This window comes from Poecilia reticulata, linkage group LG11, assembly GCF_000633615.1.
Source record: "Poecilia reticulata strain Guanapo linkage group LG11, Guppy_female_1.0+MT, whole genome shotgun sequence".
NCBI classification, from domain to species: domain Eukaryota; kingdom Metazoa; phylum Chordata; class Actinopteri; order Cyprinodontiformes; family Poeciliidae; genus Poecilia; species Poecilia reticulata.
Genome location: NC_024341.1, coordinates 15,939,891 through 15,967,207, shown reverse-complemented (window position 1 = coordinate 15,967,207; position 27,317 = coordinate 15,939,891). Strand labels below are relative to the sequence as shown.

The following is a 27,317-nucleotide window of genomic DNA, read 5'->3' as shown; positions in this document are numbered from 1 at the left end:
ATGGAGATGCACCATAGCTACAAAATAAAAGGAAAAAGGGAAGGAGAAAATTCTTTCATTTGGACCCCAGCCAAAAATTTTCATTGCTTACTTGCATACTGAGTCAATGAGGATTTGGCACCCTTGTGTGTGTGGAGTGTAAGCTCCGAAAGAAAATGTGACTATGCACTGAGCATGGTTACTAAAGTTTGGCACTAAAATAGGGAGTTATTTCACAAGACCCATCTGAAATAAAATCTGAATAAACTTTTGAGTAAGTATTAGAACAATTCTTTGCTGAACACTTTTTTAAAACAAACTTTCTTTAAATTCACAAGTGTAGATACATTTCCCTAGAATTTGATCAAATTGGAGCACAGTGACTTGGTTAGTAGCACAGGTGCACCATGTACAGAGGTCATATACTCATGCAGCTGTTGAGGGCTCTATGTGTATTACTTCCCAAGCCGGGACCTTCTAGCTGAATCTTTAACATTTTTAGGTTTGTGAAAACGAATTCCTGCTATGATTATTTTCTTTAGATGTTATTCAACAGCGTTTCAGGTGCCATATCAATAACATTTGCTGTTAGTCAAACGTATTAATCCCATAGTTGCGTAGCAACTGTGTCCAGTAGTGCCTTCTACGTCTGCGTCCTGCTCAGAGTTGCTATCTAGAACGAAGGAACCTGGTAGATTCAGCCAGTAAAATAGAAGCAGCAGATGAAGCATGAAGCAGCGGTGGGTGTTAGCCATCAGTCTTCATCGCCTAAAGCCCAAGTCTCCTCACAATGACACATCTCGGCCAAAACACGATCAGTGGGAGCAGGGAGTTTGCTGTAAAGCTGTCACAGATGAACAGTTGTTCGACCATCCCTGACGATGTCCACTTTACATCGCTGGCTCTTTGACTCGGCAGACATTTTATATATTCCTGTGGTAGCAGTAATATTCAAGAAATCCCCACATTTTATAAAGGTACGAGCAGGGAGGAGCCTCGTTTTCTGCACGACAGCCAAAGTAAGTGCTTTATCACACAGAAATCCAATTCTGTTGCCTGATTGGCTTGGAGCCATACATGAACAGCAAGATAGAATACAGCAGCCAATTAGGAAGAGAGATAGCGAGGGGGCATTAGCAAGGTAGAATATGACACAAACATGAAAAAAAATCAAACTGAGAAATGGGTGCATAAACACCAGCCAATTAGGACAGCGCAGACATATGAAGTATTAATTTTTACCTACCACACTAGAAGAAAAAGAAAGTTGACTTCAGTGCAGCATTTTCAGAGACGACTGTATATGCACGCAAGGATTCTGTGAAAAGTAGTTAAACCCTAGCTGAGTTTAATGCTCTGTGAAAAGTGTCAGTGAGGCATAATTATGCAATGTAAAGGATGCACGCAAGGAGAAAACTCAATAGACTCTGCTTCGTCTTCATTCAGTATGTGTGGACAAATAGCTGTGTAAATTACGGCGCCTTGGAAATATAGCCAAACCCCTTGCACTTTTTCACAAATTATTTACGCTACAGCCACATATAATGGTGTATTTTATGTGATAGACCAACACGAAATGGTACATAGTTACAATTGCATAAATAATTATGACTAAGAAGAATGATAAATACTTTCACTTGCATGATAAACTCGTATTCTGACATTGCTGAATAAAATCTAGAGTAGCCAGTTGCCTTCAAAAGTCACTCATTTGATAAAATATGTTGTATTCTTAGCATAAAACAACACTTTTGTGAGGGTTCTTAGTGTTTGTTAGAAAACCTATGAATGCAAAAAGCACTGCGGAGGCCAAAGAACAAGAAATACAGATGAAGAATGAAGCTGTGGACCAACTTAAAGCATCTATGAACGATGAGTCTCTGGAAGAGTTGTGTTTAATCAATCACCTGAAAAAGGAACGAGTCTGAGATCATTGTAAACCTACTAAGATGTGGTCACCTTACCATTCAGTCTAAATTACAACTACAGCACAGCACAATCCAGCAATTTCACTTTCATGGACTATGGTAAGAAAAACGTCATAAGATTCCCCATTTTGTAAAGGATAGAACACATGCAGAAATGGGGGTTCTGGTCAGATGACAATATTAAGATAAATCTTAGCCTTAGATGTAAAACACCAAAGTAGTGACAGCCTGCTGGAATACTTCTTTTAGGTGTGTTTGGGAAATTAGTCAGAGTAAATGGGAATATGGATGAGTCCACATGCAAGCCAATCATGGAAGGAATACTGTTTGAGGGTGCCAGAGAGTTGAGGCAGAGGTGGAGGTTTACCTTTCAGCAGAACAATGACCCAAAACAGCGAGTGCTATTATGGAATGTTTTAGGAAAAAAATGTTTTTGTGTTTTTGAACAGCCCAGTCAAAGATCAGATCACACTCCCAATGAGAATTTGGGCAAGACTTGAAAGTTGATGTCTACCTTTCAGTCAGTTTAAGCTTTTTTTGTTCAAAGAAGAATGGACAATTAAGGAAGGATGAGATCATAACTTAAAGATGACATGTAGCAGCTATCTTTCATTGCAATAAGATGGCTCTTTACTTGGGGACTCAATCCAAATTCACATCTTTTTGATTTTTATTTGAAAAAAAAAAGACAGTGTTCTTCCCACTTTACAATAGCAATAATGCCTCTTATTTGACTATTATATAACATTTAAAAAATGCATTGATAGTAAAGCCTGAAATGCAGCAAAATGTGAAAATGTTTGAGGTATGAATACCATTGACGGGACCTTGTTGCATGTTTGTTATGCAGATTTGTTTGTAATCACGAAATCTGTTTCACTCTACTTTTCACTGCCCTTAATTAATTTATCTCGTTTTTGTAATAAAACCACAAACTGTGTCAAGTTTGGGGCACTTCACATTAAGGGTTAGACAACAATGTGAAAACAATCCCCTGCGGTTGCCTTCTACTGAGCTCTTGCTGATTTAATAAAGTGTTGTTTAATGGATCTTAGAAGATTTCTGTTGGGTTTACTGTGTGAGTAATTTATAAGAAAGTTGTTTAAGTAATATTAATGAGAAGGGATAGAGAAATAAAGTCTTTGCTTTTTAAAACTTTTTATTTGCAGCAATGAAACTACAGCTACAGATTTGCAGAACTGTCTGAGCTACTTAACTAAAGAAATGCACAAATGCGTGGAAATCACATTATTTTGTTGCTTTTAATGATTTGAACCGCTCTTTGATCTAGCTTACTCTGAATGGTGACTCAGAAGTTTAATGTTAGTTTGACTTATTCATTCCAAAACCAATTGCATAACACCCAGCTACATACAAGTTTCAGCCATCTGGCCCTAAACTCTCACTCACAGATGCCTTCAAATATTTGAAAAATCCAAAACTGAATCCCGTCTCAGTGAATACTGTTTCTCATAGCCATGGACTGAAAGTGTGTGAGCCACAAAAGAAAAAATTAAGACATTTTTTTCCTGTCTGCAGAGGACCATGTAAACAAGTTAAATGCCTTTTGGGAACAATTATATGGTTTGACAAATCGTTGTTTGGCATCAGTCACAAGGCGTATGGAAACTTCAAGGACTTACTGTTCTAAGAACCACCTCCGAATCCTTCAGCCTTGAGTGAAATCAATAGGTAGATGGTTGAAACCTGGACATAGTAGGATGTTCCAGCAGGACAGAGATTTCAAATACACTACAAACTGGTTCTGGTATGGATAAAACACAGTTACTACTGTATTGCCTCAACCTCAACTCCCTTGGAAAATTTGTGGGATATACTTAAAGGTTAGGTTGTGTTCAGAAATCCAACACTTTGAGGTGGTGCAGTGGTTAGAGTTGGTGCCCCGTATACAGACGCTTAGACCTCGAATAAGCCGTTCTGAGTTTGACTCCTCTTCTTGATTCCTTTGCCGCATGTCTTTCCACACCTTTTCCCTTCCGCTTTTCTGTCAAAGTAATAAGTGACCTTTATTATTGCAAAGAAGAAAAAAAAAAGAAATCTGACAGTTTTAAACAAGAACCATAGTGAAATGTCCTCCTAAAAAAATCCGCCAGACACATTTTTATACCTGTGATCAAAGTGAGGAACAGTTATATAAATAATTTTAAAGATTTACGCATATAGATGTGTAAGCTTCCATAATGCTGGCAAAATCTGAACTTTTTTTTAAGTCACTGAAGTATAAAAAGTGACTGTTCAAATACATTACTGAAAGTCAAAAATATATTCAACATTCAGATCCATGATGATTGGATGTAAACTTAGACGAGCATGTCACAAGACAACAGAATTTGAAGAAATAACTTTCTGTTCAAGACTCAGTGATTTTTCACATATCATTGTAGATGATTGCAACTCTTATAGCCGTAACTGAAAGGTCAGCTGTAAGGCGCCTGCTGCCTCTGGTGTTTTCTATCACCTGGATTTTTTTAGTGGTTATTTATCAGTATCCTGTATGGGTTGTTGCGGTTTCCAATCTGCCTACACTGGGCTCAGACGTTTGCTAAATTACATCTATATACACATAGATGAGTCTAAATTTGTTGATTCCAGCCACATTATTAAAGTTCAGCTGTAGCACAGTAGCTTTCTTACATTGTTATTGAAAGATATGAACTTCATGAGTGGAACACAGTGTGGTGTTGAAATAATATATTAAAAGATATTGACAGAAAGGCTGTGTAACTCCACAGGGTTTTATTTCAGTCTCTGATGCATAAAATTAAACTAAAGTCTACAAGTTGCATTTTGACAAGCCCTAAAGTTTTTAGTAAGACTTGCTGCCCAAAAATCCCACACAACATATGCTTCTGTGCAAGTGGACTTTTACATTTGAGCATAAGTCAAAAAAGGTAGTGGCTTGTTTATGCATTTACTAATTCATCCAAAAACATTAAGTAACAAACAAGGGTAGAAGGAAAGAGTTGAACTGGTATGGAAAACATAATCACAATGACTACACCTCCAAAGGACACTTTTGACTTAACTTTAAATTAATATTTGAGTTCCTGATAAATTTCTTGTTATATTTAGATATGTCAATTTAAAGATGTACAAAAATATGCCACCAAACCATTTCAATAAATCCTAATATCTGTACAATGCAAATTAATGTAGTTCAAAGGTCAAACTTGTACTAAATATGAAGTCATTACACACAGATTGACATGCTTTAAACACTTAGTTCTAAAATGTTTGATACGTTTCAGAAAGCTTAATCATTACTCAAGACCAATAGAAAATGATATATAATTTTGAAGTTTTTGGTCATAAACCAAAAACTTCATTCATCAGACACTCACTTAGTCAGGGAGGGAAGTCATTAAAGGCAATTTCTCAAATGCTAGCTTTATGTTTTTGGTAAGTTAAGTGGAAGTAGAAAAATGTGCGCAAGCAACAAGGATAGTCACAGACTTGGAGAAATTGTATAGCAAATTTTAAAACTTGGGAATTCACAATTGTATGGCTGTGGCTATCATTCATAGCCACCACACACAGATGTATTCAGGTTATGGGTCACATTCCTTGCATGAAGCCACTCCCGAACCAGCAACATCTGAAGCTTATTTACCTGAGATAATAAGACAAAAGACTCTACTGAAGTCTGTAGGAAAAGTGGAGCCTGCAACAGCCTGCTAGAAGTTCAGTGTGAAGTTTCCACATTTAGTGGCTTTTCAGAGAGTTATGCCTTCTGCTGGTGTTGGTTCACGTATGTTCTCTCAAGTCCAAGTTTTAGATGCATCCATCAGTGAAAGTTTTAGAGGATGTCCTGCTTCCCTCCACTGACAAAGTGGAAATGCTTAATTCCCTTTCCAGCAGAACCTGTCACCTGCCCGCACTTCAAAAAGCACCAGTACTTGCTTCAATGACCATGTTGCCACTGTTCTTCATTATTGTTCAACCTATCCTGAACCCAACCCCATAGAGAGTCTAAGAAGTATTGTTAAGATATAGATGTTAGAAACTAAAGCCAACATGCTGCCAAGCTGAAGGTACACATGCTGTCATCTAGGAGAGGACATTTGGTGCCAGCATGTTGTCTAGATAATGTTTATCACTAAGGTTTTTGTAGAGTGGGATCTGTGGATTTATCACTTCTTTAGGTGAAAGGCTCTTGAGATGATACATTTCATTCTGATCTTCATCCTTGCTCAACGATCAGGTTTCTTTTGATTTGACTTCTTAACCTCTATGTAGTGATGACCTGCTTATGCTTGATGGGGCTACATTTGTTGTAAGTTCATATTGTAGATCTACTGTCATGTGAAGGCAAAATCTGCTGAGATCAAATAAAGAACTGACTGAGGAAGTAAAAACAGAAAAATGGAAACCAATCAGGCAACCTTTCCAAAACTAAGCAAAGTAAATTAGCACATATTGGAGAGTGCACTGTTTATTTTTGTGCTTATTTTTTATCTTTATTTTATTTATAGAGTAGCTTCATTACGCTTAAATGAACAGAAAAGTGCTAGGACACAGTCTAAGGAAGTCTAAGGAAGCATTACAGAAATAAAAGGAGCCTGTATGATGTTTTTTTTATTTTTTATTTTTAGATATTTTTGAAGTCCACCCTCAGAATATTGAATCAGGGAATCTGAAATAAGGCAAAAGGAAGGAGGAGGTAAAGTGCAGTTTTAATCTTCCCCGAGGCCCAGGTCAAAATTCAAGTTTGAAATATTCTCAACCTCTACTCTCAGAGCATCAAAGATGTTCTCATTATTCCCCCACATTGCTCTTTTCCTCTGTCCTCCACATTTCCATCTGCCTCCATCTCCTTCCTTTCCCTCCGTCAAATCTCTCACCATTCTCTCTTCTCTACTGCCAAATGTGTTTCTCTCTGGTCTTAGATGAAACTGAAAGTGTGGTTTAATAATTTCTGATCAGACTTTTCAGCTGTGTGCCGTTTCTCACAGCTCTGACTGCTGAACGTAGGTGCTCCTCTTAAATCTTTATCAAGAAATTCACATGACTCATCTTTGGGCATTTGAGACAGATGTACTTTATATGACAGTAGGAAAACAAACTTAGTATTCTGGATTTAATGAAACCCATGTTAACCTGTGTAATTAGAAAAGGAATATGAGCAAAGTTTTTCCTGGTACATTGACAGTGTAGTTTAAATTAATGTTTCAGTCAGATGAGTTTTTRTGTTTCATACTGACCAAAGTCATGGACCTGATTTTACAAGCAGATGAAACACTGATTATTCATCATGTTTGTTTGAGAATGGGTGAATGTCACTTTTACAAAAGTGCATTGAATGGTCAACAAAGTAATAATAATAAAAATCCCTGTAAAAAAGCCTTTATTTCATTTATTTCTTTGAACTGAAATTTGAATGCATTTATTTTTTCTATTAGGTGATCCAAATCAACTTTGAGGAGTTTGACCTGGAGATAGCCTATGACACTCTGACTATAGGGGACGGAGGAGAGGTGGGAGATCCTACAACTATACTTCAGGTGTAAGTATTATGTTATCCTCCTAATATGAATTCATTTTCTTGACTTAATGTAATTCATTTCACTTTTTGTGCTATTTTTAAAGTAGAACTTAAGAAGTATAGAGTGCAAGAATATAGTATAGCACAAAAGCATCAATACAGCTTTGGTCTTTGGCTCGAACAATATGAATGTGCTATATGCTAACTGTTGCCTTCAAATGTAAAACATTTGTTACAGTAAAAACTATTTTTAAGAGACTTGACATTTTTTACATGACTTCACATAACAGATCAGACAAAAACATATTATGTGTAGTTATGTTTTTTTTTCTAACATTATTTTTCATTTTAGATCTTGATTTTAATTTGATCACTTTTTATAAATGCATAAAAAGTAACTCGATTTTGACTGTTCAATGACTTTGGAGAAGTTTTAAAATAGTATATCTTTATTTAGTTGGTTTCAAGCAGCATTGTATGTTCAATCGAAAATACTCAAACGTGTTAAAGCGTTATTCAAAGCTTTGAGTTCCAGTTTAGTATGTTCAAGCTATTTATTCACACTCTAAAGATCACTTCAGAAACTGATTGCAGTAATGAAAATTGTACTGAAAATTGTACTTTTATGGTAATTACGATGACAGCAATTTAATAGTGATGCATTTTGTGCTCTAGCTTGTCAGGCAGCTTTGTGCCTGACCTGATTGTCAGCATGACCCACCAGATGTGGCTCCACCTCCAGTCAGATGAGAGTGTTGGATCTATAGGATTTAAGATCAACTACAAAGGTAAGGAATGGACATGCATTTGTGTGAGGGTTTGTTTTGCTGTTGTTTCTTTTCTACTACTGCATACTAACATGGTCTGTTTTTGAACTAGACATCATGCTAGGTTCATTCTGATCTAGATATGCTCCAATCCAGACTTGTGGGGTTAAGATATTGTTCTCTGCATCAAATTTTGCAGAGATCAAGCAGATTTAAGTTTAAAGTAATTTTTTAACCTTAAAGATTGGAGCTCATCTTCAAAGATAAATCATTAAATATCAGTGGAAACATATAAAGTCTGCTCAACTGATTTGTCCTTGATTGTTGACAAAGGCATAAATAATTTTCAATAAAAAACAGATGCATGTTTTTCGACTCCTTAAACTGTTTTTTTTTGTTAAACCCTTTGAGAGATACTCATCACATTTGCTGTCAGAAACAAACTTGTTGAGTGAATGAAATACATTTTCCAAATCCAATCTGCCAGTGTATGTGTAAGTTTAGGCTTACCTGCCAGTATGAATGCGATTCTGAAATCTCTGTCTGTTTGGGATCAATTTGTGATTTCATTTCTTGTTTGACCTGAAAGGTGAAACCGCTGGGTTTTGATGCCTAGATAAATTATTTCTTACTGAATTCCCATTGAACGAGAGCTGTGACCTGTTTTGATCAGACAGTCTAAGTGAGGTTTTGGTTTGTCGAATGATGTGGATTTTAAAAAATAAATAAAGGCTTTCGTTGCTACCTGAGCTTTTATCTTAACATCAGCTGGGAACGAAGTATTTGTCCTTGATGTCAACTTGTCTTTTAAAGTACTAAAAATATTAACCTTTTCTGAATCTCTTGTTTGATAGATGGGTCGTTCATTTGATCACATTCCAAGAAACATGGGAAAGAGCTCTGCTGCACAAAAAAACTTTGTTTGCCTCATTTAGGTGTCATCATCTGTGGATTTACACATGCAGACAAAAATAGTTGGTACTCCTCTGATAATGACCAAAAAGCCTACAATGATAGGCTTTTTGATAGATAGATAGATAGATAGATAGATAGATAGATAGATAGATAGATAGATAGATAGATAGATAGATAGATAGATAGATAGATAGATAGATAGATNGATAGATAGATAGATAGATAGATAGATAGATAGATAGATAGATAGATAGATAGATAGATAGATAGATAGATAGATAGATAGATAGATAGATAGATGATTCATTTATCTCAAGTAACATTTCATATATCCAAGTAGCCCATAAATCATCAGCATAAAAGAAAATAAAAACCCTACGTGCATACATCCAGTCTGACATTTTCTAAGTAGCATATAAGAACACACAACCTACTGACATTCAATGTTGAAATAGTCAAAGAAAAAAAGAGCAAGAAATCCTCTATTATCCAGTTACTTAGTCCAACTGCTTGGTTGATCGATTTGAGTTCAGTTGGGTGTACAAAGAAACCCCTCAGCCGTCATCTCTAAGGCAGTAACTGCAATTAAATTCCACAATTCAAAAGTAATGTCTGATTTTCATCAGTTCATTCTCAGTAGTACTAACAATGTTGTCAACATCTTTATGTCATAAAAAGGAAACAACTCAGTCATAATCGCTTTCAAACAAAATTTTATAAAGTACCGTCAGATACAGTTCTCTTTTACCATTGTTGCGTCTCCAGATGGTGTCCAAGAGATGATGATGGTGGAGTTCATTAACAAATGTGACTTTAGCCTCCTGAAAGAAACAAAAAACAGGTTAACACCTCTAATTCCCAATTCGGAGTAAAATTGTAACCAAAAAATACCTCAAGAAGATAAATGAGATCACAAAACCAAACAAATGCCTTCTCTGAACAAAAGGAACAACCGTCTATAAGTCCTGACCTACTCAGAAGGAGCAGAACAGTCACCCACCTCTCAAAGAAGTAAACACAGAAAAAACACCATCTTTCTCAGTGGAGTGAAAAACATAACACACACCTTTCTGGCCATGAACAACCTCTCCATCCCCATCTCCGCCCCGTCATGGACACACCCTAAACTAAAATCAGATCAAGCATGATTACAAGAGAATATTCCTAATATTATTAAAATAAAGACTACATTGATGCTTTTTTTGTCCTATTAAAGAAGCATATAACGCGATAAATAAATATGAAAGGACCAATCTGTTTCAGAGCTCCACAGTATTTGTATCTTCTTTTTGTTTATGCAGTGCCTCACGTAACTTTTTGTACACCTTAAAAAATATTCACTTCCTCACTTTGCAGGCCAAGTGTTTCTGTGACATTCTAAGTTAGTCAATACAACAGTTCAGTGAGAGGTTGTTGTTTTTGTTTTTTTTCCTCCTGTCAGTTTCCTGGTTACTTTTTGAAAGGTTCTAAAATAATTATTTGCAAACTGGGTTAAACAACAAGATGTGCAATTAAAATTCTAATTGCAATTTCTTCACAGTATCTCCATTATATGACTGTTAGTCACAGAGCGGGCATTGGCTCACTCTGATCTCTAAAATTAACAGAAAATGTTAAAATTTCTCACTCAAACTCAGACAGTGTGAAGTGAAGAAAAAAAAATCGAGGTCTTCCTGAATCATTCGTCATTACCTCACTTTGTCTCACATCATTGTGGGTGTCCATTCTAATTGCAAAAATATTTCTCTAACCGTTTCATTTCGCACAAATTATTTAAAAGTGATCCCCTTAATCTATAATCACCCACACAGAATCGTGTCGCAGCAGGCAGTGGGGGGAGAGCAAGGAAGCTTTCAAATTGAGGAGGAGGAATTGTCGAGTCAGAGAGCTGGTGAGACAAATGCCTGGTGTTGGCAGCTGGAATTCTCTCAAACTCCTGCTGTCTGAGCATCAAAATGAAGCTGGAAAACATCTACTTTCAGCTTGATGCCTGTGTTAAAATTCAGTAGTTTCCTGAAAAGAATAAAATTGAAATGTGGAACTAAAAGTTGGCACGTATATTAATCTGCCAGCATTTTCTCATATAATCTGCACATTCTGCCATGCCGCAAGAGGCAAAGAGAGTGTTGAGAAATATTTCTAGTGCATCTTTAATGCTGAGGTATGAACAATAGAAATTGTTTTTTGTCTGAAACTGTGCGAGTTCCATAAAAAATGGTTAAATGTGTAAAATAAGAGCAAATATGAAAAGATGCAATACATGTAGTGATATAAAACAAAATTAAGTGGCAAAACATAATAGCTCACTTTCATTTTACCTGCCTTACCACTTGCACATACACCATCTAGAGTAGCGGTTCTCAACTTGGGCGGTACCGCCCCCCAGGGAGCGTTCACAGGACGGCAGGGGGTGCTGGCGGACATTTTTACAAAAGGGGGGCACTGGGATGCCTTTGGGGGGCCTTTGGTCGAAGGCACAACAATGCCAGTTTAGACTTTGAGCAACTTGGTAAAACTGTATTGTGTAACATTAAATCATGCTTGGCTGCAACTGTATCGATGGCAGCTCTTCTTCTATTCAGTGTTTGTTAGCTTCTGTTAGCTTCTTGGCGCAGCTTCGTTCCCCTGCTACTGGTAGCTAAAATCACGATACCCTCACTGTGTATCCCTCTGAAAAATAAACCTATTTAAATAAAGAAATCCCTCCATGGGTGATACCACAATAGAGAGCGTTCATTTTATAGCGTTAACACGGTGCTGGAAGTGGTCCGCTATGAAACGGGGGTGATAGAACAACACAGCACTTTTAAATTTCAATAATCAGAATGCAGAAATTGTTTCCGTTGTGTTAAAAGGTTTATGTCAGTCTGCCTTTTCCCCATCGATACGCTTCCTGACCGCCCTGCACCTTAGGAGCTATAAAAAAAAAAAGACGCACACATTGCGCAAAACTCTGAAACATGAGAAGCGGAACATAAAACGGAGCGATGAACTAGATGTGAATTATGGCATAAAAACCAGAGAATCCGACGCTAAACAATGAAAAAATCAACACATGATGTGAAACACATGATGATTAGGCGTCGCAGCAGGTGATGAGATTACTGATGGTGAGCGTCAATAAAYRATCAAATAAATCTAGCAACAGGAAAGAAWCTAAAGTGGACATAGCAATAAACCAAGAGAGGATAATACTAATCAAAGGAAACTAAATGGAAATGAATGAAGAACAAAATGCAAGAATAAACTAAGAAAYTWAAGTAAATACAGAGGWATAAACTGGTATGGCAAGACCTTTAGAGCTAGAGTCCTAATACAGAGGACTGTATGAAAAGAATAAACAGACACTATTTCCAGATAAAAGGTAAAATAATAGTGTTGAAATGTCATGGGTTTGTTGAGACCATATCTAATACAGATGATAAATATATCTTACAGACCATAACAGTAAATAACTTATCACTTATTTATGTTTTTAATTAGATTTGATATATTTATTTTTTCAATATTATTTTTCATGTCAATGTTAATGTCATGAGGCTGATGACTCCATGACACTTTCAATTTGACTCATTAGGATTTTATTAAGAACCAGATTTGTTCTTTGTAATTTCTGTTCAGTAAAACGATTAATCTATAATCTATAATCCATACAAAGTATCTGAATATGCATTTAACAATTAGCCAATGAATAATGGTAACCTTCTCACTTATACCCAAATACTGGCAAAAGTTCTGTCAGCAGTCAATGCAAGATAAATGTGTTTGTCCCACAGTGGCTGGCTTCATCACCCATAAGATTTACTATGTAGGTGGATGATTTTTTGAGATGTATATTTTTTTTCTTGACAAATATGGGAGAACAGAGGGGACAGACAAGCTTGGTAGATGTGTATGGGATTGTGCTGCTAAAGCTACATCCTTGGGCCTTGGTTATGAAATATAAACATTATCAGCAGCCTTGCTGCCAAATCACCTGCACATAGTACGGTGTTTGTGTGTTTCTGTATGAGTGTATGTGTGTTGGACAGCTCTTCCATCTGTGAGCCAACGAAGCACTACCAACAAGTCACTCACCTCTTTCCCTCCTAACAGTCGCCCTCCGTTCCCCTCACTCTGTCTCTGTGAGTCATTTTTCCTCATTAGACATCTGTCTATCCACCATCCTCTTGTTGCCTTCCTGTCGGTCAGGTTCTCTCTAATGGAGCGTTTTTTTGTGTGTTTTTTTTTTTTTTTTGTTCCACATCTCTCCCCCTTTTCTATTTCTCTTGCTCTCGCATTGTCTCTCAGAAATTCCTTATCCTTAGTGTTGTTTGTCAAATGACCTCCATGGCATTTTTATTTTTTTATTTTTTGCTCTTTTGAACTTGTTCGGTCTTCATCTGTCTCTGTGATTCTGCGTTTCTCACAGTCTCTGGATTTGCCTGTTTTTTTTTTTTTTGTGTGTCACCATTTATTATTAAAGCCAAGGCCACCAAGGAGCCTTTTGACTCAACCCTTTTTGCAGGGCACACAAATCTTACACAGTGCACACACACATTCACACAGTTCATTTCACTGCTTAACAATGTTATTGCTTTCAGTCTTGAACTTTTTGAAGACCTGAATTGGCATCCTTTTCCACTTCTCCAACCTCAACTATCATTTATTTTAACTTCAAATTGAATTATTTAGATAATGCATTCACCCTATCATTTCAGAGACGCATGGTTTGAATATGAACATATTTGCAAATGCTCAGAGGTGAGGAAAATTGGCTCCTTAACTACTGTATTAAATTATGAAGACAAATGGCCTTAAAAATATATATAAACAACAAATATACTACAACCTATTCCACCGATAGAAATTTGGACCAATAGATGATTATGAATAATTTTTATGACCTGTGATCGCTTCAAAACAACTATGAATAGCATCCTGCTGAGAGATACTTATCTCTCATATAACCACCTTTCCTTCCAGTAGACTAAGAGTAGATTGTAGAAAATTGCTTCACATTATCTGTTGTGAAATTGGGTACGGCATGTCACCAAATATGGTGCACAAGCGAAACCCAGCAAGGAGGTAATATTCCCAGTATTCAGTCGAACTGAGTTCTTAAAATCAAAGTGTAGTCTTACATAAGGGGCTGCACATAAAGTTGGTGGGTGGGTGCCTTTGTGACAAACTACATAAGTGGACCTGGGCCAAAGTCTAATGTTTTCTGGGTTTACTTATTTTCCCTTGCTGAGAAAAAGGCTTTGCCCAGCACATGCCACTACTACATTACACCAACATTACACCACTGCTTTTGTGTGTTCAGGAGGATCTGCTGTGCCACCTTTTCACCTCACATAGGATTTTAAATTTGGGTCGAGAAACTCAGCTTTGATCTCATCTGACAAGAGGATCATCTTCAAAATTGTCGATGCGTCTCATGGCTTTTGGAAAACTCCACTCAGAACTTTTTAACTCTTTTTTGGGGGGGAGGAGAGGTTGTCTTGACATTTTTCCATAAAGCCAGATTTGTACAACTGAGTTGTCCTGTCAAAGGACCTTCACATCTGAGCTGTAGATCTCTGCTGTACCTCCAGAATTGTTACTTATTTGCTTCTCTTGTTCATGCTTTTCCTTCCTGACATGTCAGTTTAGGTGAACTGCCCTGTACCAGTAGATTTTTACCTTACCATTTCCATTTAAATTGTTTCATGCTGTACTCTTGGTTTATTATTTCCCTTTTGACGATATTTTAGAATACATTTAACAATTTAATATTCAATAGGTTTTCCCATAGTCTGCTTCGGCACCTCAGCTGAGGAGACAAAAATAACCAGGTGCAAAATAGCCTCTTATTATTAGTTTAAGACGTACCAAAATAGCCATCGGCCATGCATTATGCAAATTATTTATATGGTAATGTTGTTATGTGAATAAAGAAAAAGGCATGCTTTAGGCATTTCAGCTAAATGGTTTATGTGGGAAAGGGTAAGTCCCTTTAGTGTGATCTGTGGACTTTCTAACATTGTCCACAACTTTCAACCATAAAGAAAACAAATGAATACAACCTGAGGGGGAGAGGGGAAACAAACAAATCATCTATCAACTTTTTAAAATGAGGAAAAAAAATCTACATTTTTATTAATACATGAAAACATAACTCTTGTGATGCTGATAAACCTGGATTTTTATTTTACTTTAGGTAAACACCAAGAATTTGCCATAAACCAAAAATAAATAAATACATAAATAAAAATAGCTAAAAAGAAGTTTGGATGATCCACGTTTATTTGCTAATCTTAAACACCCATTGATCAAAATAGCCATAGTGAGATATCTTCTACTTTTTGCCAATGTTCTTGGAAAGTAAGCCCACCTCCTAATGGCTGTTATTTTACAAATGGTCATATTTCCTTAAACACTATACACAGATGGAGTCTGCTTTGGAGCACTGGCCGTGTCGTACTGCAACAAAGATTTCCCAACATTCAGACAACCAGCTTTATGCTTTGCAGTGAAGAAACTCTTTGCCTGGAAGGTTATGTTTGATTTAAGGCAAGCATTCCCTCTTCTTAAGTCTCTGAATAACTCAGATCAGACTTGTATGTTCAGAAAACATTGTTCTAGGGGTTGTGATATTTATCTTCACTTTTTGTGGCGAACTTAAGACAGGACTTTGTGTTTTTCTTAGAGCACAGGTTTCCTTGTACACCTTTCTTCAAAGTTATGCTTGTACAGTCTCCTTCTGATTATAAAGGTTAAGATAAATATATTAAATAAATATATTAATATTATTATAAATAAATATATGTAATATATTAAAAGTATTAGTGTTTTGGGAGACTTCTTTTAGCATCTCACGGTCTGCTCTCTAGATGAACTTGCTTGGGTGACTTAATCTGACATTATTGCCTGTCATTTTGGAAGTCCTTGACTTTTTGCTTATTTAAATTGTTTGTTGACTTGTTTCTTCAAAATATTCCAAGTGTGTATAAGTGCACCTGAATGAAACAGAAAGCTGGCACAAGAAATATAGGTACTAAATTATCTAGACCTGTGTAGCTTTCAGATCATACTTTCTAACAAAATCAGTTACATAAAGGAATTCAATAGTAACTTTGCCATTTCTATTTTCAGCAATGAAACAAATACATTTAGAGGCTTGATGTGTGGCCAGCACCAATTTCAGCTCCTCTTCTGTTTTTGTGTGATCAGTGATTTAATCCCGCAGGACCTACAACCATATTCTTTCCTTCCACCTCATCTTGCTTGCTTGGGAGAGTTTAAGTGCTTCACCAGCGTGGAGATTTGAGAACTCCACCACTGCTTTCTATAATTCAAAGGGAACAGCTGCCAGTTGGATTGATGTAGAAATGAATGTTAGGAGAAAACCCGCCGATCCACTTTGGAGTACTAGATAATTCCTGCCATTTGAAACAGACACAGGTGCAGATTTGCCCTCACTCGTCCACTACTCACTGACGCATTGTTTTGACAAGGGATGTGGCCATTAAAGACACCTCAGATTGATTGGACTGCCGGGGAGGCAGCGGTGTGTGATGAATCTTTTAAGACGCCAGACATGAGGTCTGTGAAACAAGATATAAGGACCATCAGTCAGAAATGGTCCAAGATAGATTAAATAGTTCCTTTATTACATTCATTAAAAATGAGCGGCTGATGAGTGAGATTTGCAGAAGTAGATGTTGAAACCAGTAGCAGTGGATAAATTAAAACCCACCTGACAGAAACATGACGCCATGCATGATTGCGTTCATGTATCTTTTAATTGTTATAACCCTAATAAAACACCTACTGTCCCAATATTTGCACAACTTGTGAGTTTCACCATATTTTCCTGGAATGAGTCATTGGCTTTAGAGTTAGAATTTTCCGTTCTTCATTCTAAGACTATTTTATCTTTTATCTAACACTATTGTTGGAGACTATTGAGAGCAGCATACTCATCAATGGCCTGCTTAAAAGTCAGTTATTCCAAAGTGTGAAATGGTATATGTACTTACTTCATAAAACATATATTAATATAATACTTCCTCCTCATACATAGCATACATAGTTGACAGGTTAAACTCATCCTTTGTGTTTTCTCACTGAACACAGTATGCTGCCAGTGTGTGTTGCATCACAATTACATGATAATTTACACCGTTAAAGTATTTTAGCCCATTCATATTTATCTTTAAAGAACTATAAGAAAAGCTGTGTTGCAGCAGATAATCGTCATCTCATTTTTAAGGCAATGAGATGGCCTTAAAAATGCCATCTCATTTGCATCTACTAATTTGATCTTCACATTGTCATATTGCTACATAGGCAGTAAGAATAAGTACAGTTTGAAAGTGTGTATTGTGTTCCCACTAAAAACATATTTTCTTAATACAAAATCTTAATGTTTTGAGGACCAGTAGGCATTTATGTTGCTCAAATAATGTTTTGAGGTTTAAAACAATGCACTACTGAGCCTTGTCCAAAGGTTTTGTCTTAAATCGGAGAAAATAAGTATGAATTTGGAGGAAGGCACTTGTCTGTAAAACCAAATGGGGCACATTTTGAAAAGAATTGTGCCTCAGTTACAGCACTTAATTTAAGGAGCTCTCTTGACTGAAATATTTAAAACTCTGGAGAGATTATTTTTTTAAAGTTTTTATTGGCTCTAGTGGCCTTTATTTGATAGTTAATTGACAGGAAAGTTGGTAATGAGAGATGGGGAAAGACATGCGGCAAAGGTCACCGGGCCGGGAATCGAACCTACGACAGCCACATTGAGGACTAAGACCTCCATACATGGGTTGTGCTTAACCGCTGCACCACCACAGCACACCAAAACTCTGGAAAAATTTAAATTAATGTTGAATTGAATTTGTTTTCAGTCAGATACAGTTTAAGTGTTTATTTGTAACTCTGCAAATTACAAACACCAGCTCCTTTTGCTCTGTGAATAGGTTCTGTTTAATCAAGCTAATGGATAAAAATACTGCTTCAGCCTTTTTCATCACTTTGGGATTATCTTTGGTAATTGAATTGTATTTTTTGTTTCTTTTTTTATTGCAGATGACCAAAATAAATGAATGAAATGACATAAATCATTAAGACTGATCCAACATTAAACATACTAGCAGTTCTTTGGCTGGACTTAATCTTGTTTTTTTTATCCATGTATTACAATACTGAGTGCAATTTCTTCAGTAGCTGGTATCCTTATATAGATTTTTTTTCTGGACAACAATAACCAGCCTAAGAACTAAGGCAGTGAAAATGAACAGGTCACAATTAATTTCTAATCTAAGTGAACTCAATCTTGCAAAGTGTTATTCAGCTGCTGTTAAGTAGATAAATACTTCTTATTGAGATGGCTACTTTAGCATTCAAGAAGCCCTAAAGATTTTTAAATGACTTGAAATGTACTTAAAGTTATAAGCTTTAAAGAAACAACCATAATGAATGAATGGTTTTAACCTATGGTTTTAAGGTTGTATACATAGGTTTACTGACTACATTGTTCAAAATAGTTCCTAGTCTACAACCTGGCTGGTAATGTTACAATGGCAATTGTAATGGTATTAGACTTCTTCGTTCTATTATTTACTTTTAAACCACAATAATTTGTGTATTTCTGTTTATAGATCGATATTATACACACACCTAAACATAGACCTTTCCTTATCTTAATATTTACATATTTCACACACAACACCTTAGTTATTTGTCTGTCTACATTGATTCAAATAAAATCTCAATTTCCTTGATATTCTACTTACTGTATTAGTATCCCCTCAATGGCCGAATCTCACTTTTGATGCCCTTTCTGGTGGAATATGTGATGCAATTTTGTAGGAGGAAAACATGCCAAGATGAATTTTTAATACCCTCCTGACCTCTGGTTCAAAGGTTTTACATTGTGGCTATATGAGAGAGAGAGAGAGAGAGAGAGAGAGAAATGCGCAATGCACTATTTGGCTGCCTGTGTTAACTTCCTGTCTCCTTGAATTTGTGCATCCATCCGTACATTCATTTTTAAGTTTGCTGTATAGAACACTGCTGTTGTGGTTGTCTACTCTTATGTCTTTTGACGTAGTTTCTGAATCACTCATTCCTTTTGCTTTGTTCTTACTTTGAACATTTTCTTCTTATGCTTTCTTGTTTTCTGTATATCTTATTTTTTCTTTTGCCTGACTTTTTGTCCTTGTCCTTTTAATTTAGCTTTACTTGTAGGGGAGTTGAATGAAAAATGGAAATAAAAAAATAAAGTTTCAGAAAAATGTAAGACTTGCATACAGTTTTGTTTTATTTTATGTCCTATGTAAATTATCATAAGAAACTAAATGACTAAATGTCTCCATCACCAGTATTTTCCTGTTATCTTACATCTGCCTGCATGTTAAGAAATATTAGGTATTTTGGGATTGGTGTAGTGATGTGGCAATAAATACTTTTAGCAAAACAGCGACGAATTTTACTTTATGTAGATAAGAATTTAGCGGGAACCAGCACATTAAATATTTTTCCAAGATTGCCAACATTTATCTACCATTATCAAATTTTCTAGACCAGCATCTGAGCTTCCCAAATTTTATTATAACACATTTCATTTGGATTTTGAAATTAAATTACAGGTGAAATAATAAACTGGAATGCTTCCAAAACTCAAAATGTTGAATTAGGAAAGTCACTAGCTAAACTATAATAACTACCGTAAATAAGTCAGCACTGACCTAAAATTTAGAGGTGAGGATGGGAAATGTAAGCTCACCAATATCCATAGTTAGGTATTTCTGATCACATAACTAATGGGCCACAGCTAATCACCATTCTCATCCAGATGATGTCATACAATATTGTCCTCATTAAGCACCACAACAAAAAAATGAGCATGCCTTGTTACTACCTAAAGCAGATCACATCAAACTAGTAAGATAATGTCTGGTAATAATGATGCACAAATTGCTAAAGACCTACGTATTTGTTTGTGATCAGCATTGCACAATTTCTGGTCATAAAGCAGCAGCATAGAGCAAGTGGTAGAATATACCGAGTCATATAGCAGCATATGATATAACAGTTCTTTGTGTATTAATTATAAATCCTTAACATTAGATGTAATTTGGGTCACCAGTTCATATCTTCCCACAAGAGTTTTCCTGCGCTTAGAGTTAAATAAACTGATAAATATTTGAGAAGGCCCTCGTTTGTTAACAAGCACCACCACTCAAACAATTTTACACCAGCTGTGTGAGTATTTGACACAAGATATCTTTTGTTTTGGATTTTGAAATTTGGAGGAATTGTTGTTTTTACCCCCTCTGCTTTTTTGTATCTTTACAATTTTGGTAGAAAGCTCTTTTTATTTATCCTCAAAAACAGTTTACAGATGAAAAGACCATAACTGCAGATGTCCAAAATGCTGAAGGGGAATAGTTTAGTTACCTTAACTAAAAAAATGTTGACTATCTTTTGTCCTTAATACAGATTCTCATTAGCATAGGCTTGCCAACAAAACAAGGAATAGGTAATTTTATTTCCTAACAAAAACAAGCAATAGTTTATTTTATGAATGCTGATATATCACATAAACCGTTTTCCTGCTGGTTAATGACAGAATGGATTATAATCGTAAACAACTGTTGTAAAAGTGCATTACATTCACAGACATGCTCATCAAATGGTTATCTCAGGTTGTAAAGACAGTTTCAGTAGGCTTTTTTTCCCTTTCATTTTCTAATGCAAAGCTCATTTTATTCTCCTTGTCCTCACTCTTGCATGACTTTTATTACCCAACACAAAACATTTCATGAAATACAAAAGCATAAAATATTAATTCACTACATAACAATAGATGTGGTTCAGATGTACGGTGTATAACCTTGGAAGTGGGGACAAAGAGCACAAAAATAGCTGGCTGCTTCCTTCTGAGCAAGTGTACATATGCGTGTGCTCCAGAGGGCGACCTGTGAAAGGCTGCACTTACTTAATCACAGCAGCGTATACACAGTTTCATTTTCCACACATGAATTATTGACTTGTATAATGTTCTGTATGTTCAGTAGCACTGAATCACCAAATTTGCCATTTACTCATTGAAAACCCTGTGCTGTAATGGCACTGTTACTCCCATTGCAAATTAAAAGTACACATTGCGTTTTCCAAATGCATATGGCATTTGGTAACTAGGGAGATAAATGAAATGGACAGTGATTTACCAGGCAATGTTGTCCCTATTTCGTACATACAAGATGCCATTTTCAGTGGTAATAAATAATTTGAAAAGCTCATTGAGAGAAAACACCAGATGGTTACGAGCTCATTAGGCTCTTTGTGTTTACTTTAAGCTGAGGCGATATTTGAAAAATGCGGCTTTAACCTTTCCTAAGTAGAGTCTTGGCAGGGTTTAATTGGTTTACTTTCTTGCTTTGATATTACATTGTGCACTTAGGGCTAGATGTACACGCACATTTGTTTGGTTCAGCGTTCACTTAGGTTTTATGACATTTTTTTTTAATTGGTGAAGGAAACAACTGTTCCATACCAGTTGAAAAAAACAACAACAAAAAAAAAACAATGGCAAGAATGCCCTCGAGATATGGGTACTACTGTTCTCTCGCCTGCTCCTTCTGCACAGTTCATGACATGACACGTACTCTGTGAAACCCTCTGATGATGCTTGAATTTCAGGCTTAATACAAGGTCATACACCAGAGTCTGGGAGGATTATTATTTTTATTTTTTTTCATCAGAAAGGACCATTTGGTGTCTATGTTAAAGGATGGAAGCTAGTCGTTCTTGGTCTTCGTGGCGTTCACTTGGAGTTATATAGATATTTTAGATACATCGTATTGGATTGAACACATTTATGTTTTTCTTAATAAATACATATTTCTTACTGGCCTCTTGAAATAAAAGTCATAGATGTGAGGAACAACTAAATAAATTCTCACCAAACAAATACAAACCAAAACAAATTAGTTCATGAATCGTGCTTAATAAACTGCAGCCGTGTAGCAAATTAATTAACAAGAGGCTCTTGTAATTTAAAGTCAGGTGTGAAACCCAGCCATCTCATGTGCGACTGACTGACATGTCAATGTTTCACATTTTATTCTAAGTGGTCTAAGTATCTGGACATCGGTTCATGGATGTGGCAATGTAGCCTTGGTGTAAAAGTGGCTTGAGTGGCTACAGTGGAACTAGAAAAGCATTATACAAGATCAGTTTATTATTATGTCCCTTTACCTTTAATTCTTAGCAGAAATCTGAAACCAATGGTTGGTTAAATCTGAGCTAAATGTATCCTGGCTCCTTTATCATTTCTTTAATTAGATGAATTTTGCTTTGACCAGATTCTGAAAAACAACCCCACAACATAAATGTGTTTCTACTTCCAAACTTTGGAGTGTTTAATTGTGCTCTATACTTCACAGCAAATTTTACGCAAGCGTTTGCTCGCTTTTTCTTCGGCAGTGGAGGGGAGTCTTGCGCTATGGATATGCATAGACCCTATTGCAGTTCACTGTATTGCGTTGAAATGTCTTGTGAAAGCTTCTTTTGCAATATTTTGGTAATGATAAATCTTTTTTATATGTTATTAGTTAGGACTAAATAAGCAGATGTCATTTGTTTTTGGTTTTATGGTAATTTTGCACCTAGCTTTGTTAATGATTCCAATGTTCTTTGTTTCGTTCTACTTCATAAGCTGATTTGTTCATGCATTTGTCTGAATTTATTTTGTGGATTACTTGAGTTAAAGAAACACCTAAAAGTGTTACTTTTCTCTCTGTTAATTTGATGTTTAAACAAAACAAGAAATACAGAGAGATTTAGGAAGATGAAATTTGATGCATTTTTTTCTCATGCTTACCTCCCATCAAATCAATTATCAAAATCTCATCTGAATCCCGGCATTGAGCCTGGCAGAGGCGAGGGGGAAAAAAAATCCCAGTGTAATAACTGAGATAATTTTCATTCTGCAAAGCATCCTCTCTGATGTCTACAGTGTGAACAAGTCAATTGGAGCCCCTCCCTTTCAGGTCAAAGACTCAGAAAACTACAGCATAATTAGAGTGGCTGAAGTTCACATTTCTTCCCCCACACTGTTCAGGAGTACTAATGGACTTTGTACTCAATTGCTTTTCTCCTGTGGCTGTTGTTGACATATTAGATTATTATGCTGTGAAGTTTAATGTGTTTATCGCATCTTTGATATCATTTTGGAAACACAGCTGAGAATGAAGCACAGCAGGTGGCCCTTTCTGGAATATATCAAACATCCCCCTGCTGAGACTGACTTCAGCGTTCCGTCAGAATTCCGAATGTGATGCCAAAATCAATTTCAGAACGATGACGAAAAAAGGAAACAGCCAATCAAAAAACGTCTCATTATCCCTCCTGAAATGTATACCTTGCTCTCTAAATCTTTAGTATGTGCTGAGTTTTTTCCCCCAATATGTATGCATTCTGTGTGATTGAACGTCACCATATGTTTTCCCATGAATAATATGCTTTGGACATGATGGAATATTGTGGATATATGCAATTGCAGAGGGAACATTTTTTAACTTGCCACCACACACATATTGAATTTGTGTCTCGCACTCACAAATACATGCAGATCCTCTTTAAGTGCCCTAATCCCCTTTGTGAATCTGTCAGCCTTGTTGTTACAAATACAATAGGATTATTCACATGTGTGTGTGTGCACGGTGTGTACATATCAAAGACAGAGACTGACTGTGGGAGTGTGATTGGTTTGTTTATGAGTGTGTGCGCGCTGCTATCATGAGCACGAGTGTGTGTGAAGAGAGGGAGAAGGAGTCGCTCTACAGGAATGCTCCAACTCTAAGCCTGTTTTCTCTCTGAAGCAATTTGTTCTCCATTCTTACGCTACGAGAGTGTGTTTGCGTGTGTGTGTGTGTGTGTGTGTCGTTGTGTGTGAATGTGCTAGGGCAGACTGTGATTGGTTGAGTCTGCGGGTCTCATAAAGACGATGTCATGATGGAAATTAATGCAATACATCACAAACATGCACACCAGCTCACAGACACACACACAGTACATATACTAAAGTGAAACACACACAAAGCACAATGCCTTGTTCCTGCCATGGGCCACTTCTGTAAATAATACTGAAAGCAGGAGAGGAACAGAGGAGAATAAAGGAGTAGAAGACTTGGGGAAATAGAAATTATATGTTCAGAAATCTGACACACAACACTCTAATCAGACTAATGGAGACACGGTTGTGTGGCAAGTAGAATTTCTATAGAAGAGACTTACTTGTAACTGGAACATCAATATTAATGTAAAATGCCATTAAGAAAAATGGAACCAACTTTTGGCAGATCAATTTCCTGCAGACAGGTGAACCTCCTCCCCAGTTTCAAGTAATTTGTAGCCACAGATTTTCTTTGAGGTTTGCCCTCCATTTAGCTCCATCCGTCATCCCATCAACTCTGACCGGCTTCCCTTATGCTGATGAAGGAAAGCCTTCGTCAGATAGAGCAGGAGAGTTCCTCCACAGCGTTCCACTACTGCTACAAGTACAACATTGTATTCCATTGGAATTTTCTGACACAGACCAACACAAAATTGTGCATAATAATAATAATAATAAAAAAAACATATTTATTCACAAACATAAAGGTGAAAAGGCTCGCCACTTCAAAAAGCCAGATGGCAGCTAGTTTGTTTTCTTTAAGATAGAAGCATAATGATTTGCTCATACATTTCAGTGCAAATATGTAATATTTTTATTGCCTTCAAGCAGAGCTTGACCACCTGATATTGCAGCTTCAGTGTGAACATGAGGGAGAGATATTATGCATGTACAGTAGGATGCTGCGGCAGTTTATCTGCCATTTCCAGCTGTCTCTGGCAAAGGTCTGCAAAAGCACCAGGTAAAAATGAGGGCAGGGTTTGGAAATGATCAGCAACTCCATCACTGTAGCCCTGCACAAAATGAATTCACCAATCATCCAGACCAGAGTTAGTTAGTTTATACTACAGCTCTGAAAAAATAAATCCACTTTGCTTAAATATTGTGCAGCACCTCAAACATCTGCAGCGCATTATTTTAATAGCTCTTTTTTAAAGGCAGTTTAGTTCCTTCACTTCTTGATATGATAGCAGTTTAAATAGGCAGCTGGCAAAGTTTTGCAAATTCTGTTATCCTTGAAAGATGCCTGTCTGTAACAAAAGGAGAAAAGTCAGAGTTCTTGCCAGTTATTTCATAAAAAGCTCCTTGTTGGCTTGTGTTAAGGTGGTAAAATGTTTTATGCACATTTAAAACAGCCTATAGTTACAATAGACAATCATCTCCATATAATCCAATCTAATGTTCTTTCATGAGATTTGGGTTGTTCAGAAAACCTTCTGGCACATTCCAGACTGACCAAACGAAAACGATTATCTATTGGTCTTGTGGTGTGTGACTTCAAACCAACTCTAAAAAAAATTTATCATTTTGTATTTTGGAATCTTTTTAGCAGTTAATGATACAAATGTGGGCAACATTTAAGCGTGCTTTGTGCAATTCTAACTACACACATCTCTTTATCGAAATACATTTTTAAAAATTGCTCTCTGGTTCTGATAAGGTTCCTTGTCCGAAATGGTCCTTTAATTCAGGCCTCTGAGATTCGTGCAGATGTTAATATCTTTTATTGAATCTGTGTCATTCCAGAAATAGACAAAGAGAGTTGCGGTGACCCTGGGACTCCTCTCTACGGAGTAAGAGAGGGCGACAGCTTCTCGAACGGGGGAATCCTGAGGTTTGAGTGCCAGTTTGGCTTCGAGCTGATCGGAGAAAAAACCATCTCCTGCCAAGATAACAACCAGTGGTCTGCGAACATACCCATATGTATATGTAAGCATTAAAATTAGATGGAAATAATTCATGACATCTGGGCTGGCATGTTCTTGATAGCTTTCCCTCTGACCTGTCACCATGGTGACAAGACAGAGATTATTATGGCCTAGGGCAGATGATGACCGATGACGCTCGGAAGATGAATATTTAACATAAATTATCTGCGTGTGTGTGTTTTCCGTCTTCCTCCTGCAGTCCCCTGCATGTCCAACTTCACAGCTCCCTCAGGAACAGTCCTCTCCCCAGATTACCCAGAAGGCTACGGGAACAACATGAATTGTGTCTGGCTCATCCAGTCTGATCCCGGCTCGAGAATCCACTTGGCATTTAATGATTTCGACCTTGAGGCACCATACGATTCCCTGACCGTGAAAGATGGCGAGACAAACGATGCCCCTGTCATCGGGAGGTTCTCCGGAGCCGAGAGCCCATCCCACCTGACGTCCAACACCAACACTCTGAGGCTGGAGTTTCAGGCCGATCACTCCATGTCTGGGAGAGGATTTAATATCACTTACAGCAGTACGTTTCAGTTCCAGCTCTTCTCCTTTGGAAACCACACCCAAGTTTGACGACTGCCAATTCTATAACATCAAGCGTTCATTTAAAAAGAGCCTAACAACATCAATTAGGCTAAAATATCTTTAAAAGGGGTTTTAATGCCCTCATTGAAAAAAAGAAAAATTAGTGAACAAATGAGGAACAAATTCACTGACACGAATCTGGAGAGACTCCAAAAATCCTTAGTCAGAGCAATTATCCACAGATGGCATAAACTGTTATATAACACCAATGCATAGTAAATAAGACACATAAAATTACGGTAAGGTTCGTAAAACAATCAATCTCATAATCTACCAATATATCTTTATACCATGCAGAGCAAGCATGAGATTTATGGTCACTTAGTGTCAAAATTTGTTTTATAGCTTTTAAAAATATTTAATCTACCTCAACAATCAGCAGCCAGGCACTTCTCCAAGCTTCTGCTTAGTCCTCTAAAATTTAGATTAACCAGACTTTTTTCTTTTAAAAATAAAAAAATAAATCATGGAAATGATGCAGCAAAATTTCATGCGTGGGTAATGCATGAAAGATGGCAAAAAAGAAAATTAAATGAAATCGCAAATCAAAGAAGACTGAAGCAGAAGTTATGAGGGAAGAAAATATGGACTTTTGCTAGCAGTCAGTTATTGGAGTATCAGAAACAATCAGCAGAAGTGTAACAAGAAAGGAAATGAACAAAGAAAGAACAAAAGATTGAATCTGTCATTTTCCAATGAATATTTATGATGGGGCTTTTGAAATGCCATCAAAACAAAGACAAACATTGAAATTGTAAAATTACTTTTCCTACATATTTATAT

At 36.6% G+C, this 27,317-nt stretch overlaps 1 protein-coding gene across 6 annotated transcripts in view; it reads left to right on the top strand.

Annotated features, from left to right (window-relative positions):
• Positions 1–27,317, top strand: part of LOC103472465 (CUB and sushi domain-containing protein 3-like) — a 389,352-nt gene that overhangs the window by 262,492 nt on the left and 99,543 nt on the right. For all 6 annotated transcript variants that reach the window (XM_017307525.1, XM_017307524.1, XM_017307523.1 and 3 more), the window contains 4 exons: positions 7,328–7,431; positions 8,086–8,198; positions 25,765–25,947; positions 26,146–26,472. In XM_017307525.1, coding sequence (XP_017163014.1) covers positions 7,328–7,431; positions 8,086–8,198; positions 25,765–25,947; positions 26,146–26,472 — 727 coding nt within the window. The remainder of the gene's footprint in view (positions 1–7,327; positions 7,432–8,085; positions 8,199–25,764; positions 25,948–26,145; positions 26,473–27,317) is intronic.